This window comes from Hirundo rustica, chromosome 3, assembly GCF_015227805.2.
Source record: "Hirundo rustica isolate bHirRus1 chromosome 3, bHirRus1.pri.v3, whole genome shotgun sequence".
Classification (NCBI taxonomy): Eukaryota; Metazoa; Chordata; class Aves; order Passeriformes; family Hirundinidae; genus Hirundo; species Hirundo rustica.
The window spans coordinates 113,833,595-113,850,836 of NC_053452.1; the positions used below are offsets into that span (position 1 = coordinate 113,833,595).

General features: G+C 52.3%; 1 protein-coding gene across 2 annotated transcripts; it reads left to right on the forward strand.

Moving 5' to 3' along the window:
- Positions 1 to 5,320: 5,320 nt before the first annotated feature.
- On the forward strand, positions 5,321 to 16,262 carry LOC120750520 (ostricacin-2). 2 transcript variants are annotated; one of them, XM_058420033.1, is made up of 4 exons: positions 5,321 to 5,589; positions 5,869 to 5,956; positions 14,843 to 14,969; positions 16,147 to 16,262. In XM_058420033.1, exons 2-4 carry the CDS (start codon positions 5,899 to 5,901, stop codon positions 16,157 to 16,159), a joined length of 198 nt encoding a protein of 65 aa, XP_058276016.1. In that variant the 5' UTR covers positions 5,321 to 5,589; positions 5,869 to 5,898; the 3' UTR covers positions 16,160 to 16,262. The 2 variants fall into 2 exon arrangements, 1 of the variants encoding a protein (XP_058276016.1); XR_005700029.2 differs by lacking the exons at positions 5,321 to 5,589; positions 5,869 to 5,956 and adding an exon at positions 14,616 to 14,726.
- Positions 16,263 to 17,242: the final 980 nt, after the last annotated feature.

The window sequence follows — 17,242 nt, forward strand, 5'->3', positions numbered from 1 at the left end:
CTGTGCTGGAGCTGCCCTGCAGATGATCCCTCTGGGAACTGGGATCCCTGTGCTGGTCCTGCCAGTCCCAGGTGTCCCTTGTCCCTGACAGCCACAGCTTCACGTGCAGAGCTGTGCTGGGGGCAGTGTCCCTTGAGTGGGCACGGCCATGGTGACCCACAGGAGCTGTGTGTGCTGCTCCTCCTTGTCCTGTTCCAGCACCACAGCCCTCCCTGCTGTGCCTGTGCTGCTCCAAACCCCTTCTCACCAGGCAGGAGGAGGTGAAGGTCATGCAGCTCCTGGTTTGGGTGACCTGTGAAATCACTCCAAATTCAGTGTGCCAGGAAATGTCCAAAATTTTACACACAGGTGATAAATGCGTTGTCTTTTCTCTGCCCATCTCAGGCAGTCTGGGGTGACAACACTGCTCCATCAAAAGCAGTGACTTGTCCATGTCTGCAATGCAGCGCTCAGGCATTAGGATTTGAGTGGTTCAATACCTGTGTGTGTCCATGCCCACACGGCCATTGGAGCAACTTGTGACCCTGCCTGTTGCAGTTGTTGGGGAGGTTGAAGCCAGAAAGCCCTATAAATATGACTGCTTGGATTCTCAGAGAAGCAATTTCTACAGCAGTGAAGACTCTCCCTCTCAAGAGTAATAGACTCAGAGAATTAATGATGTTTGGAAAGCCCTCTGAGATCATCGGGTCCCACCGTTACCCCGGCAATGGCAAGCCCAACACTAACACATCCCCGAAGTGCTACATCTGCACGGCTGTTAAATCCTACCAGGAACAGTTACTCCTTCACTGCCCTGGGCAGCCCGATCCAATGTTTGACCACCCTTCCAAGAAATTGTTTCTAATACCCAGGCTAAACCTTCTCTAGAGCTACTTGATGCCATTTCCTCTGGTGGCCTCAACTGTGACCTTAGAGAAGAGACTGACCCCCAAAACGCTTCCACTGCCATTGCCTTTCCAGAAGTGGAGGGACATTCAGATCATCCCTGCCTGCCATGGCCTTTGCTCAATGGGTTCTCACCTTTCCTGGCACTGGAGCTGTCACCAGAAGCTCCCTTCACCTCTGCAGCGCAGATTTGTTCCCCCACCCCATCCCTCTCCTGCCCAGCCCATTGTGCCGCGGGTGTCACAAGAGGTGTTGCATGGGGACAACCGGTGACATTGATTGCAACAGCCCCAGGAGGCACCTCAGCCTCTGCCCCTGCAGCAGGGAGGGAGCAGGGGCAGCCCCAGCACCCCCACGCACATGGGGCACTCTGGGGTTGGCCCAGGGCACTTGTGCCAGCAGCAATTGGGGCCTGCCCCACCCACCAGCACTGCTATAAATCCAGCGTGTTTGGGGCAAGGCAGCATTCCCTGGCCCCAAGGGCATCTGCACACAGCGATTCCTGGTGGGTTTGTTGCTGCCTGAACACCAGGACCTTTGTCAGGGAGGTGAGTGCAGGCTCTCTCTCTGAAATCCTGCCCATTCAGGGTCTCAGCTCAAAGCCCTGCACCACAGAGTCTCTGAGAAGACAAAGTGTTGGAAGAATCCAGGTGGAATATTTGGCCATCAGAGATGCCTGGGTCTAGTGGGTCTAAGTCTGGCCAAATGCCCATGCAGCCACTAGAATTATTTACTCATATTCTGATGTGAGATAAGGATTAGGAGGAAGGCAAAGCAGGCTAAAACTTTAAAGGGTGTAAAGAAAACTTTATTAACAGAAAAAAAAAAAAAATCAGAATAAACTTTCAGAACACTTCTCTTCCACTCACACCCTCTTTTCTTTCCCACTAACAATGCAGAGACAAAACCTGGGACTTCCAGTCAGTTTACCACCTCTAGAATAGTCTTTCTTCAGTTCTCTTTGGGAGAAGAGTCTCTCTTGCCATGCCATGGAGTGTTGGGGAGGAAGAAGCCAAAAAACCCTATAAATATGATTGCCTCTATTCTAAGAATGAGAAACCTGTAAGTGAGATAGAATTGAAAGTAAGTTTTGATGTTTGAGATGTATTAGATACTGGATCTCTGGGAAAACAGTTATGTGACCATCTGAAAGTTACCTGCAGCCAGACCCAGAAGTCAAATGGAATGTTCTGTCTCACCCCCGCAATGGTTCATCCCACACCTGTGACCCTCCCCTGAAGTATCAGGTATCTGTAACCCCATTGGCCCAAGTCCTGTTCCAGCCCACCTTGAAGACCCCTGATAAGGGGTCCCGGGGGGCTGGACGGTCTCTTTGCTCTTTGCTCTCTTTTTGCTTGCACCCTTCCCTGAGGACTTTCCTCTCTTGGAATTTCCTCTCCCTACTTCTCCCCTCCCCCACTTTCCTAGGCCTTGCCACGAGCTGCAGCCTGGCAGCTCAGAGCAAGGCCCCCACATCCCTCACAATAAACCTCATCTTCTAAAACCTAACTTCAGAGATCTCTCATCTATATTTATCTACACCGTCCTGGAGTCCTCAGCAGCAGGAGGAAGCTATTTCTACAATGGTGATCTCTCCCCTGGCTTCCACATCACAGCGAATCAGCTGCCTCGGAAAGGAAAACTTGTTTGCAGTGTGAAAGTCCTTCTGAGTGCCTAGCAGCTTTCCCCTAGATGCTTTCATAGGCCATCTTATGGGGGTACTATTGTAAGGATGAAGTATTCGAACATAAAAGCAAAAGTTCTCTTCATCCATCTCTGGAAAAAAACAGAGATTTTCTGCTTTTATTCCTGGGGTAAAATTTCTCATGTCTCTCTGTTCAAGCTTCTCATTGGATCACAGCTACTGTAACATCTACTTATTTCAACACTGGTGCTTCTGCCCATAGCTGTAATCAGAATGCTACATCCCCCCAATATGTTCCATGAATTACAGGGAAAAAACAATGTCTGAATATCAATTAGATTTTCACCATAGCACAAGAGAATTTCAGCCCAAAAACTACGGCATCGCCTCAATCTCCTCCCATCTAAAACTCAACTCCTTCCACACTGAGCTCAGTGTCCCATGTTGTTTTCTCTACGTGTCTTCACCCTTTCCCTTTCCTGATTCAGGAGAGAACCAGGACTCGTTGGCTCATTTGTTCTCCAGCTTTATCAACTGAAACAGCTTTTCTAGAGTTCTGCAGCGCTGAAAGGTTGAACTCGTCCAGGCTCTGCATCGAGGAAGTCGCTCGCTGTGCCTCGTGCTGCTGGTCCCGTGGTCTCCACCGACGTTGTGCCAGCCGTGCCAACCACTGGCTTTACTCAGTGCTTTTCTTCATGCTGAGCACCGAAAACAACAAAAGCTGCTGCTGCTTTTGTCCTTCTGTCCACAACATGGCTGGCTAAAAGTGGCCAAACAAATGAAGCTCATTGCGAGCCATGCCAAGGCAGCCATGGCCTCGTCGTTACTGTCGGCCCAGTCACGCCATGTAGCACTGCACAAGGTAGATGTTTTCTACAAAAGGAAAAGGGTCTCAATTTCACCCCAGGACCCTTTAAGGCATGAACTAGGGCTAGAACTCCAGTTTCTATGCCACCCTGATCGCAATTGGCTTGGTGCCAAGAAAAAAACGCTCATAGGCCTCTTTGCCTGTTCCTCAGAAATGTAGTGACTATCTATTGGTCTGTTTGCCAAAAAACCCACTGTTGAGGGTTAGGTTTGTTCTTTTTTTTTTTCCTATTGAATTTTCCCCATAAGCTAAGTACTGATGCTTAGAGGGTGCTTGATGCACACAAAAGACATGGCCAGGAGAGGGAAGATCACACGAGTTTTGGGGGAGGGAAAAGGACAGGGCTGGGGGAGCTGAGGGTTTCTTCTTGCTCTTGGCATCGGAGAGGATGGCCAGGCTGTTGCTTACTGCAGGAGGAGTCCACTGTCAACAGAAAGTCCAGTCCTGGGAAATCTACCATTATCTGCTCGTGTGCCCAGGAATTCGGAGTCCCTTCGCCTGCCCTGCTGGAGCTGGGCCAGCCCTGTCCAGGAGTCATGGCTCCTTCAGCACTGCTGCCTTTGCCGGGACATTCCCCCCCAGCCCCTGCCTTGCCGGGGACCCCCACCATTCCAGCCACCAGCCTGGGAGTTTCCACCATTCCAGCTTGGTGCTCTCAGTGCCCCAAGAGATCAGACTGCCCCAGGCTTTGTGAAAAAAAGCCCCTCAAGGTTCCTGGTTCTGTTTATTATTCATGCTGTAGTTGTTGTTGTTTGTTTGCCTTGTTATACTTACTAGTAAAGAACTGTTATTCCTTTCCCCATACCTCTGCCTGAAAAAGCCCCTTTAATTTTCTAAATTATAATAACTTGGAGGGAGGGGATTGGAATTCCCCATTCCTAGAGAGGCCCCGGCCCTCCCTAGCAGATACCTGTCTTCCAAACTAAGACATCCACCTAAACAATTCAATACTTAAGGGAGAGCAGGAGGCTTCTCAGCGCATTTTCAGGGTGTTGTAGCAGGTGTGTGGGACCTGTCCTACACTGTGTGCGGCTTTGTTCTTTGGTTTTGTATTACTTTCTTCTTTTAGTGAAACCTTTTTGCTTTTAAGACACACTCAATCATGCCGTCTCACTACATGTTTTCTGTGAGGTGCTGGACACCCTCAGAGGTATTGAACCCTCATGGCTACATACACCTGGCCCTTCAAGAAATTCAACAACGCCAATTTTGGCCATGCAGTTCCGGCCATGCAGCAACTCTCAGTCCCTGATGGCGGCAGCCATACGGCCACTCTGGGCTCCAGCTGCTCCTGGCCTCATGGCCACTCCCAGCGCTTGTCCTGGCTGCATGGTTGCTCCTGGCACTGGTACAGCGCTGGCTGACATGGCCCGGCAGCACCACCAGAAAAAGGACTGTGAGGGGGGGACTGTGAGGGGGGGACTCGGCCGGGAAGGAACCTGGCCCTGACGGGAAGGGGCCCCAGCTGCCCCACTAGGATGGGGCCTGGCAGGCTCCCTGGTGAGGGCTCAGTACCACTCACCACCCCACAGAGGGCAGGAATTTCAGCTGAGCTGCGCCTAGCTGCAGGACAAGCCGACCAGGCCACGTTGAGCCACCCCAGGCCCTGGCAGTTACCCGTTCAAGGGCAGGAATCCTAACAGCATTTCCCCGGCCTTTGCTCGTTTTTAAGCATCCTTTCCCACAGAGGCGTGTTCAACTCTTTTAAGTGGATGAACTGGGTGTCAATCTTCAAAACTAGACAGCTGATTGGCTTTTCAAAACCAGACAGCTGATTGGCTCTTCAAAACAAGACAGCTGATTGGCTCTGCTGGGTCCCCACAGGGAACCGCCTTCACAGCCTGTGGAGTCTTCCCCAACTGCAAACCAGGCTTTGTTAAATTACTGGGAAAGAGGATAAAAGCCTTCATGTGAGTCTAAGAAGCCAAAACATGTGGAAAGTGGACCTGAAATTTCCTAAGTAGAGGAGAGACTGGAATGCTGCCTTGATGCTGAAGGGGGCAGATGAGATCTCTGCTAGGGGAATGGGGACTTTTCCTAGGACCGGAAGGAGATTCTATTCCCACAGCAGTACAGAGATTTCCCATAATTTCAGGCCTTCAGTAATTCCGACTTCAAAAGCAATTTTATCTGCCTCTCCCAGATTTCATTGGTCATTCATTCGGTTTGAATTGGCAACTGCTGGCCTCAGGTCTGTGCTCTGAGGAAAGGTCTTTGGAAGAGCTCTGAGGAAGGTCATGGGAATGAATCCTCTTAGGTCATCGATTTCCCATAGACCGAGACATAGTGGAATACCCCAAGTGTTGAAGGGTGGCACAGACTAAATAATTGTTTTAAAGAAAATGGTAGAGGAAACGTCATCTCCTGTGGATAGAAGCAGTCCCTCTGCTGTTTGGTGAAGCACAGAGCACAGGTTTCTGCATCACCTGGGCTCCTTCATGTCTCCATTGCCTTGGTGTCCCCTCTGCAGCCCTGTGAAGACCCAGGAGAGGCAGCAGCCATGAAGATCCTGTTCCTGCTCTTCCCCCTGATCCTCCTGTTGGTCCAGGGTGCTGCAGGTGAGAGGGGCAATGGGGGAAAGTGTGAGCACCCAGCAGTGGGAATTCAAAGTCCCTGGAAGTGACCGTGTTTGTGGGAGTGATGAGAAGATAATGGAGTATCAAGGTCAAAGCTGGTTTTTGTGTGAGTTTCCAACTGGACACTGATTTGGGGTGGAGAGAGCCCATGGGAAAAAAAAGGCTAGCTTGTTCTGTAGGTCAGGAAGGTGTTTGGTTTCAGGCTCCAAGTCTGCACCCAGCTGTTCCTGTTTAGGAGTCTCTTGCCCTGCACAGGGATGGCAGAGAGACCCAGGGGCTGTTTGGATGGTAGAGTTTCTTGGGCCACAAAGGTGACACTTCTTATCCAGTGGTTCATCCACTGAGTGGCCCAAATCCTCATAGCTCCAAGGGATGATCCCTGCAAGGGCTGGACAAGGACTTTCCATCAGAGGCCACACAAATCATGGCACAGCCAGGACAGGGATGTGGGATATGAGGAATCCCTGCCTGCCAGCAGGACTGCAAGCACAGCCTGCTCTGCCAGATTATTGCTGTAAATATTCTGTGTGTGTCTTTCCCCATGGGAACAGGGAGTACACTTCAATGCAAACAGAGAAGAGGAATCTGTTCTTCTGTAAGATGTCGCCCCCCTCTAAGAACTATTGGAAGATGTACAGCACTAGTTGTGTGCTGCAAAAGGTAAGATCTGGATTTCCTGACTGAGAAGAGTTTCCTCCTTTTTCCTGATAAGGATCTGTTACAAATTTCTTTCTTGACAACTCATGATAAATATTCTGCATTTGTGCTTTGAGAGAAATGCTCAAGAAGAAAGGGAATAGTCCTTGGGGGTTTGGAGCTGCCCTGAGTGGGGATGAAGGAAACAGAGGTCAGACAGAGCCTCCCTGCTCACCAAAGCCACCAGAGGGAAACATTCCCTGTCCTTGGGCAGCACTGAGGACATGATCCAGGTTTTGCTGCAGTGGCACAGAGCTGGAGCCAGGGCTGCCAGCACTGAGATACCCCCAGGTCCAACCTGTCTGCACTCAGGACTGAACCTCACCTCCCCTCAGCCTGAGTCTGCTGCTCCACACCCTGGGCGTTGCAGGGCACGGGGACAGAGTGGCAGGGAAACTTACACCAGGTGATGTGCTTGTTTCCTTTTTTCTGCAGAATGTGGGGTTGAGGCCCTGAAGTTCCCAAGCTGGACACGGCCCTCGCTTCTGGCTCCTGTCCCCATGTGCTGATGTCCCCTCCCCTCGCTGCCTGTGCCGTGCCCAGCTGGGGTGACAGCAGCAGTGGCAGCTGCTCCTGCTGGGTGCTGCTGGGCTGGAGCCCTGTGGTGCCAGCCCCGGTGTCTTTGGGGCAGGGGCTGCTTTTCCCAGCTTGAATAAAGACGAGCATTTGGCATTGCAGGGCTGGGCCGTGTGTGCGTGTCCTGCTGCTGGAGGGCTGCTGTGCCTGCTGCCTCTGGGGCTGGCACTGCCTCGGTGGCAGCACAGGGCCCTGGCGATGGTGCTGGGGCTGAGCAGCGGCTGTGTCCCTGTGGATGCTCCTGCCTGGCCCTGCTTTGGGGACGCTGAGCCTGTCAGTGCCTGCTGGGCCGGGCTCTGTGGGGTGCCTGTGCTGGAGCTGCCCTGCAGATGATCCCTCTGGGAACTGGGATCCCTGTGCTGGTCCTGCCAGTCCCAGGTGTCCCTTGTCCCTGACAGCCACAGCTTCACGTGCAGAGCTGTGCTGGGGGCAGTGTCCCTTGAGTGGGCACGGCCATGGTGACCCACAGGAGCTGTGTGTGCTGCTCCTCCTTGTCCTGTTCCAGCACCACAGCCCTCCCTGCTGTGCCTGTGCTGCTCCAAACCCCATCAAACAGGAGGAGGAGGAAGCTGTTCATATCTTGGGCAGGATGAGCTGTGAAAAGGTGCCATATTGCTGTGGAAATGACCACATTTGTTTGTCCATGGGAGTATGCAGAATGTCCTTGCCTTTCTCTGCCCATCACAGGCAGTCTGGAGTGACAATGCTCTGTTCAGTGAAAGGCAGGGGCCTCACCTTGTGTGCAATCAAACCTCAGGTGCTGGCATTTGAATGGTTCACTACATATGTGTGTCCATGTACTTGTGTGTGTAAGAGTAACTGGGGACCCTCCCTGGTTCAGGGACAGCTTTCGCTCCCAAGAATCATAGAGTCATAGAATTATTGATGTTGGAAAGGCCATTTAAGCTCATTGAGTGCAACCATTCCCCCAGCACTGCCAAGGGCACCACTAAACCAATTCTCCAGGTGCCACATCTACCTGGCTTTCAAATACCTCCAGAGTTGATAATTCCGTCACTGCCCTGGGCAGTTTGTCCCAAGACTGATTACTAATTCTGCAAAGAAACTGTTCATGATGCCCCATGTAATCCTTCCCTGGTGCTGCTTGTGGCCATTTCCTCTGGTCCTGTCAATTGTTACCTGTGAGAAGAGACCGACTCCAAAATTTTCAGTTGCCATTGCTTTCCAGAACTGGAGAGTTTGGTGAGGGATATCAACCCTACCTGCTGTGGTCGTTCCTTCCCCTATTCTAACCCTGAAATTTTATTTTGTCCCACTTCTTTACAGACTATGCAGACAAACCTGTTGAGGTGAAATGAGATGTAGTAAATATTCCCTCTCACCGTACAAAGCTGAGCATGTTTGCAATATTCAGACAGATCTTCCACATCCCAGCCGGAGTATTTATAACATCAATAAAATGACAGATCACAAGGATGGAAACCATTTCCTTATTTCTACTCTTCCCAACATCAACCCACCTCCCTTGTCCATCCCATCACATCCCTCTCCTGCCCAGCCCGTTGTGCTGCAGGTGTCACAAGAGGTGTTGCATGGAGACAACGGTGACATTGATTGCAACAGCCCCAGGAGGCACCTCAGCCTCTGCCCCTGCAGCAGGGAGGGAGCAGGGGCAGCCCCAGCACCCCCACGCACATGGGGCACTCTGGGGTTGGCCCAGGGCACTTGTGCCAGCAGCAATTGGGGCCTGCCCCACCCACCAGCACTGCTATAAATCCAGCGTGTTTGGGGCAAGGCAGCATTCCCTGGCCCCAAGGGCATCTGGACACAGTGATTCTTGTTGCTGCTGCCTGAACAACCAGACCTTCTCCAGGGAGGTGAGTGTAGGGTCTCTCTGTGGAATCCTGCCCACTCAGGGTCTCAGCTCAAAGCCCACCAGAGCAGAGTTTCTGAAAGGACAAATGACTGGAATTATCAAGGTGTAAAATTTGGCCATCAGAGATGGCTGGGAAAGAGAATAAAAGTATTCACATGAGTCTAAGAGTGCAGAACATGTGAAAAATTAAATTTTGGTTTCCTAAGCAGGAGACATTGACTGGTGCCTTTGCTGCAAGAGGGAGATGAGATCATTGTTGGGAGAATGGGGACTTTCTGTAGCAAAACAGGGAGATGATTTTCCCAAACCAGTCTGGAGATTTCCCATCATTTTATGCTTTCAATAAGTGCAAAGGTTGATTTCTGTTTCTATTTCTAGGCATCAAGATACTTTCTTGCCCTCTGGCTGCTCCCTGGATCTGTGCTGCCCAGGGAAGGGGCAGCAAGTGTGGGGCTGGGGAATGTCCTTGCTGGGAATACTGGGAATGCTCTGGAGCTGGGGATGGACACTGCCAAGCTGAGCTGGGAGGAATTTCCTGAACCCAGGGAAGCAGAGGGGATTGTTCAGTGTGTTTGGGGCATGTGTTTGATACATGAAGCACAAAGGAGGAACAGCTCTGTAGCTCCGTAACTTTCAAAGGCAGTTTTATGTCCGCATTTCCCAAATTTCACTGGCCTTTTATTTTGATTTCATCAGCAACAGCGGGTCCCAGATCTGCAGTCTGTGCTCTGGGAAAAGGTTTTAGAAGACCTATGAGGAAGGTAATTAAATCAGGGCAGGTTATTGATTTCCCGGAGCCTGAGGCAGTGGAATGCTCCCAAAGTTTGAAGGCTGGCACAGACCTCAGAATTTCTTTTAGAGAAAAGTGAAGGAAACATCATCAGATGTGCCTGGAGGCAGCCACTCTGCACTTTGCTGAGCCACAGAGCCCTGCAAAACAGGCTCCTGCCCACTCTGGGTTCTGCATGTCCCCATTGCCTTGGTGTCCCCTCTGCAGCCTGTGAAGACCCAGGAGAGGCAGCAGCCATGAAGATCCTGTTCCTGCTCTTCCCCCTGATCCTCCTGTTGGTCCAGGGTGCTTCAGGTGAGAGGGGAAGAGGGGAAATGGGGGAAAGGGTGAACTTGCACCAGGGAGAATTCAAAATCCCTGGGAGTGACCATGTTTGTGGGAGTGATGGGAAGGTAACAGAGGATTAAGGTCAAAGGGGTTTCTCAATTGAGTTTCCAGCTAGATGGCAATTTGGGGTGTAGAGAGCCCACGGAGTCAGAATCCTGGCTTGTTATCTGGGTTGAGAAGGGTTTTGGTCCCAGGCTCCAAGCCTTCACCCAACTACTGCTGTTTAGCACTCTGGATGTTCTCTTGCCTGCACAGGGATGGCAGAGAGACCCAGGGGATGTTTGGATGGGGAAATTTCCTGGAGCACAAATGTTTCCTTTTCTTATCCAGTGGTTTATCCACTCAGTATCCCAAATCCTCATCTCCCCAAGGGGTGATCCCTGCAAGGGCTGGACAAGGACTTTCCATCAGAGGTCACACAAATCATGGCACAGCCAGGAGAGGGACTTGGAATGTGAGGAGTCCCTGCCTGCCAGTTGTGCTGGTCCAGGCAGAGGTGGAAATGCAGCTGGAAGACAGCACAGCTCTTCCTCAACCTCACGCTGGTTCTTTCCACTCCCTGCTCTGCTGTGCTCCCAATTTAGGGGCACAGGGACCTTCCAGAGGAGAGAGGTTGCAATTGGAGATGTGGCTTTGGCGGGAGGGGGTTGGAGCTGAGCGCTTCTCTTGGCCTGAAATGCATGGGGAGCATCAGCCGGTCTATAAAAACACTGCTCTCCCCTATTATTGCTTTAATTGTTCCACATGTGTCTTTCCCATGGAAATAGGAAGTGAACTTTCATGCAGACACCGAAGAGGATACTGTTCTTTTGGGAGATGTGTCCCTCCTGCAAGGCGTATTGGAAGATGTACAGGACAAACCATCTGCTGCAGAGGGTGAGCCCTGGAATCCTTCCTGCAGAAAGAGTTTCCTTGTTTTTCCCCAGAAAGATCTGTTACAAATTTCTTTCTTGCTACACCTGAAAATGCTCTCCTGCATTTATGCTTTGTGAAAGATGCCCAAAAAAAAGGGAAAATACTTAAGGGGTTTGGAGCTTGCCTCAATGCGGCTGCAGCAGTCCCAGAACAGCCAGGGCCTCCCCGCTCACTAAAGACACCAAAGAGGGAAACATTCCCTGTCCTTGGGCAGCACTGAGAACATGATCCAGGTTTTGCTGCAGTGGCACAGAGCTGGAGCCAGGGCTGCCAGCACTGAGATCCCCCAGGTCCAACCTGTCTGCACTCAGGACTGCACCTCACCTCCCCTCAGCCTGAGTCTGCTGCTCCACACCCTGGGCATTGCAGGGCACGGGGACAGAGTGGCAGGGAAACTTACACCAGGTGATGTGCTTGTTTCCTCTCTCCCTACAGTCCCTGGGGTTGAGGCCCTGAAGTTCCCAAGCTGGACACGGCCCTCGCTTCTGGCTCTTGTCTCCATGTGCTGATGTCCCCTCCCCTCGCTGCCTGTGCCGTGCCCAGCTGGGGTGACAGCAGCAGTGGCAGCTGCTCCTGCTAGGTGCTGCTGGGCTGGAGCCCTGTGGTGCCAGCCCCAGTGTCTTTGGGGCAGGGGCTGCTTTTCCCAGCTTGAATAAAGACGAGCATTTGGCATTGCAGGGCTGAGCTGTGTGTGCGTGTCCTGCTGCTGGAGGGCTGCTGTGCCTGCTGCCTCTGGGGCTGGCACTGCCTTGGTGGCAGCACAGGGCCCTGGCGATGGTGCTGGGGCTGAGCAGCGGCTGTGTCCCTGCGGATGCTCCTGCCTGGCCCTGCTTTGGGGACGCTGAGCCTGTCAGTGCCTGCTGGGCCGGGCTCTGTGGGGTGCCTGTGCTGGAGCTGCCCTGCAGATCATCCCTCTGGGGGAACAGGAACATTGTCCTGGTCTTTATAGACACAGATATCACTCTTTCCTCAGGACCCTACTCCCATGCCTGAAAGACATGAACAAGGAACTGTGGACATAGTGGCAAAGCCTCATCCCTAAAACAGCCAGAGCTTTGTTACAAGGTCCCAGCTCCAGTCCCTGCAGCAGGAGCCATTCCATAAAGGAATGGCAGCGAGAAACCTCAGAGCACGTGGCACAGCCACCAGGAGAACTGACATGTGACTCATGAGCTTGATAGGGATAAAATAAATACCTGAACCAAAAGGTTTGCTGTGCTTTCTTGTATCTCAATTATGTCTGTATGGAATACTCACACTCCAGGGCACAGCTTCAGTGCTGCAACACTTAAATCCTCCATTTCTCCATACATTCAATTCATTATTGTCTTTCCTGCTGCTCATTTCAACATTAGGAGCGGGGGAGCACAGAGGCCAGGCTGGAGTCACTGGTAGCCTGAAAGTTCCTTTTGCTGTTTCTCCACCTGCACCAGAGAAAAGGAGGCTTCAGTTTCCTCTTCTGACACCTCTGGGAAGGATTCCCAACCCAGGGCCTTGTGTCATCCTGCCTTGTGTAAGAACTCCTTGTGGTGCTGTGGTTTGTTGGACACATCCACACACACAGACTCTGCTCACTGGAAACCAGCATCAGTCTGCTGCTGTGACACAGAAGAACCTTTCTGAGTCCGTTCAAAAAACCCTCCCAGTAAAGCCCACCATCAGTCCTGTGCACAGATGGTGCCTCTGCTTCTGCTGAGCATGCAGAGCCCATCTCCACATTTTTTATGATTGTCACCTTGTGACTGTGACTTCCCATCTCTGGGTTGTGCATGGGAAAAGGCCAAGATGCTCCACTTGCAAATCCTCAGCACCTCAACCCTTGTTGTTTGGGGAGACCAGATGGCTCTGCCAAACACCTGGAGTGGCAGCTGCCAAATTTGGCACATGGCCCAGGCTCTCCTGCCCAGCAAGGACCATTCCTTCTCCCAGTGGCATGGCTGGCATCAAACACACTGGATTCACAAATGATGGCTACATTCAGCTTGTATTTATTCATCTTGGCTGGCATTAGGAGGAGGCACAGTTTTGTTGGATCACCCGGTTTACAGAAGTTGTCATCTATCCTGGTGCTTCTCTCATTTTATCTGAAGAGTCACTAGAGAGAAGTCTGTTTATCCCCTGAAATGTCAGATACAAAGACATCTTGTCTAATAAGTTGTTCTTGACCTTTCCAATCGTGTTTTCCATATTCTGGACTATTTCCACATCCCACACCAGCTGGTTATTCATTCAGAATTGGAAAGACGAAGGATAGGAGAGAAGGAAGTGTTTTCACACAGACTGAGTTTAAATCAGATATTAGAAAGGAGTTCTTCCCTGTGTGAGTGGTGAGGCCCTGGCACAGATTGCCAAGAGAAGCTGTGGCTCCTCCATCACTGGAAGTGTTCCCGGCCAGGTTGGACGGAGCTTGGGGCAACCTTGCATAGTGGAAGTTGTCCCTGCCCATGGAAGGGGGATGGAAAGAGATGATCTTTGAGGTCCCTTCCAACCCAAACCATTGCAGAACTGAGCCTAGGCAAAAAGGAGTCTGCTTCCCCAGGACTGCACTGGTGCCTGTGCCTGCACCCACCAGTTCCTGTGCCCATCCCAAAGATTTCCCAGCTGGCCCCACAGCCCGTTGTGCCGCAGATGTCACAAGAGGTGTTGCATGGGGACAACGGTGACATTGGTTGCAACAGCCCCAGGAGGCACCTCAGCCTCTGCCCCTGCAGCAGGGAGGGAGCAGGGGCAGCGCCAGCACCCCCATGCACATGGGGCACTCTGGGGTTGGCCCAGGGCACTTGTGCCAGCAGCAATTGGGGCCTGTCCCACCCCCTGGAAACAGGTCAAAACCAGCGTGTTTGGGCACAGGGATACTCCCTGAGCTGGACTCTTCACACAAGTGGTTCCAGGTTGGTTTGTTACTGACCACTTCTGCCTTGCTGTGCTTTGAACCAACAGCTTCGTCAGGTAGGTCACTAGGGACTCACTTCCAGCCTGTCAAGACACTCCCCTGCCCTCTTGGTTCTTGCAGGGTCAGTGCTGCACAGGGATGGGGAGTGGGTTTGCTGGGAATCCTGGCAATAATGTGGAATTAGGAATGGACACTCCCAAGTGAGCTGGGAAGACTTAGCTGACTTCAGGAAAGCAGAGGGGACTGTGCAGGGTGTTTGGGCAGCAAGCTTTGGGCTGGCTCAGGGGATGGACAGCTTTGGATAAGACTTCACTTAGCTTGGCCTCTCCAGGCACAAAGATTCCCCTCAATCCTTGACCCTGCTTTGGTTCTTGGTGTGTCCCCTGTGCAGCCCTGAGAAGACCCAGGACAGGCATCAGCCATGCGGATCCTCTACCTGCTCTTCCCCTTGCTCCTCCTGTTGGTCCACAGTGCTGCAGGTGAGAGGGACAGAGGGGACATGGCTGAGGTGTGAACCCCCATCACTGGGGTTCTCCAGGTGCTGGTAATCGACCACAATCCTCAGGTATTTACAGCATTTGGGAGAGACTTGCTGTGAGGAAGGTCAGGGCACCTGAGGATCCAGCACAGCAACTCCTGTAGCTCGTGCTGGTCTTTCCCCACATGCACATGTTGCTGTAGAAAACATGAACTCTGACTGGGGAGTTTAAGATATTGGGTTTGGAATTCAGTTCCCCTACATGACTGGGATGCAGAGCCAGCACTGGTTCCTCTGGAACCAAGATCCATTTTTTCAGTCATGTCACAATCACTTTGACCTCTTTCACTGTGCAGGATCCTCCTTGGCTCCAACAAATAAGGAAGAGTGTCGGAAAGAAAATGGATACTGTGGATTTCTGAAGTGCTCTTTCCCCTTTGTCATCAGTGGAAAATGTTCCCGATTCTTCTTTTGCTGCAAAAAGTAAGTTTTGGAATTCCAAAAGCTGCTGTCATGGTAGAAGGTGTTTAAGGATCCCTGAGTTGCTAAAGGCTCGGTGCCCTTCAGGCTCCAAGGCAGAGCTGAGTGGAGGGAAAGGAACGTGCTTGGCGCTGCCCTGAGTGGGGCTGCTGCAGCCCCAGGACATCCAGGGCCTCCCCACTCTCCTTCAGTCCCCAGGGCCTCATTCAGGCTCTGCAGAGGACACACCCAAGCCACCAAAGAGGGAAACATTCCCTGTCCTTGGGCAGCACTGAGAACATGATCTGTAGGAGTCTCCTTGGGTGTGTGGCCGGATGGGACAGGTGGTGACGAGAGATCTCTGGAGTCAAGGCTGGTCTTACAGCATGTGGTTTATTGCATAGGTCGTGAGTGAAGGGGCCCTGCTGAGAGCTGCCAGCCACAGCTCAGAGCAGGCCCGTGAGAGAGAGAAAGAGAGCTAGGAGAGAACTAAGGGGGCGAAGTCAGAGAGTGAAGAAGAGGAGCTAATAGTGTAGTAGAGAGCGGAGAGGAAGAGAAGAGCAAAGAGGCAGGGCAAAGAGAGCAAAGTTCCCGTTACAATACATTAAATCCTTTTCCATACTGAATATTGTAATTTACACTAACCAATCTAGTACAAGAATACAAATCCTATAACATTTACATACAGCCTATAAGAATCATTACATTACCCTATGTGTTGCACTTTAAACTCTAAGAGTTGCTCTTCGAACCCCTCTTGCCAAGCTAGTGGGGTCTGCTTTGACCCTTAGACTTTTGGTAAAGAGAAGTGCATTGTTAAATCAAGGGAGGATTACCTTCAGCTGGCCATAGCATTGTTTTCCAGACATTCAGTGACTAGGACATCTCAGACATCGAAACTTGCTTTCAATTCGATTTCACTTGTAGGTTTCATATTCTCAAAATCTAAGCAGTCATATTTATAAGGCTTTCTAGTTTCATCCTTCCCAACAATGATCCAGGTTTGCTGCAGTGGCACAGAGCTGGAGCCAGGGCTGCCAGCACTGAGATCCCCCAGGTCCAACCTGTCTGCACTCAGGACTGCACCTCACCTCCCCTCAGCCTGAGTCTGCTGCTCCACACCCTGGGCATTGCAGGGCACGGGGACAGAGTGGCAGGGAAACTTACACCAGGTGATGTGCTTGTTTCCTCTCCCCTACAGCATCTGGGGTTGAGACCCTGAAGTTCCCAAGCAGGACACGACCCTCGCTTCTGGCTCCTGTCCCCGTGTCCGGATGTCCCCTCCCCTCGCTGCCTGTGCCGTGCCCAGCTGGGGTGACAGCAGCAGTGGCAGCTGCTGCTGCTGGGTGCTGCTGGGCTGGAGCCCTGTGGTGCCAGCCCCGGTGTCTTTGGGGCAGGGGCTGCTTTTCCCAGCTTGAATAAAGACGAGCATTTGGCATTGCAGGGCTGGGCCGTGTGTGCGTGTCCTGCTGCTGGAGGGCTGCTGTGCCTGCTGCCTCTGGGGCTGGCACTGCCTTGGTGGCAGCACAGGGCCCTGGCGATGGTGCTGGGGCTGAGCAGCGGCTGTGTCCCTGCGGATGCTCCTGCCTGGCCCTGCTTTGGGGACGCTGAGCCTGTCAGTGCCTGCTGGGCCGGGCTCTGTGGGGTGCCTGTGCTGGAGCTGCCCTGCAGATGCTCCCTCTGGGAATTGGGATCCCCGTGCTGGTCCTGCCAGTCCCAGGTGTCCCCGGTGTCTGCACCCACCAGTTCCTGTGCCCATCCCAAAGATTTCCCAGCTGGCCCCACAGCCCGTTGTGCCGCGGGTGTCACAAGAGGTGTTGCATGGGGACAACGGTGACATTGGTTGCAACAGCCCCAGGAGGCACCTCAGCCTCTGCCCCTGCAGCAGGGAGGGAGCAGGGGCAGCCCCAGCACCCCCACACACGTGGGGCACTCTGGGGTTGGCCCAGGGCACTTGTGCCAGCAGCAATTGGGGCCTGCCCCACCCACCAGCACTGCTATAAATCCAGCGTGTTTGGGGCAAGGCAGCATTCCCTGGCCCCAAGGGCATCTGCATACAGCGATTCCTGTTACAGCCTGAACACCAAGATCCTCCTCAGGTAGGTGGCTGTGGGATCTCTTGAGGGCTGTTGCCCATTATACCTCTCTTCATCTCCTGACAATTTATTATTCACTGCTTTTTGGAAGTGTCCATGTGGACTCTGGAGGCATTTTCAGCTTTTTAAGAAAGAGCACTGATTTTCTCTATGAGTCAGTGACTATCAGAGTGCAGAATATGCTGGAAGTAAACCTGGGTT

Excerpts from the sequence above, each read along its gene's own strand:
- LOC120750520 (XM_058420033.1), top strand. The coding sequence starts at position 5,899 with ATGAAGATCCTGTTCCTGCTCTTCCCCCTGATCCTCCTGTTGGTCCAG. Across the intron at positions 5,957-14,842 it reads GTTGGTCCAGGGTGCTGCAG|GATCCTCCTTGGCTCCAACA; the intron begins GTGAGAGGGGCA and ends TTCACTGTGCAG.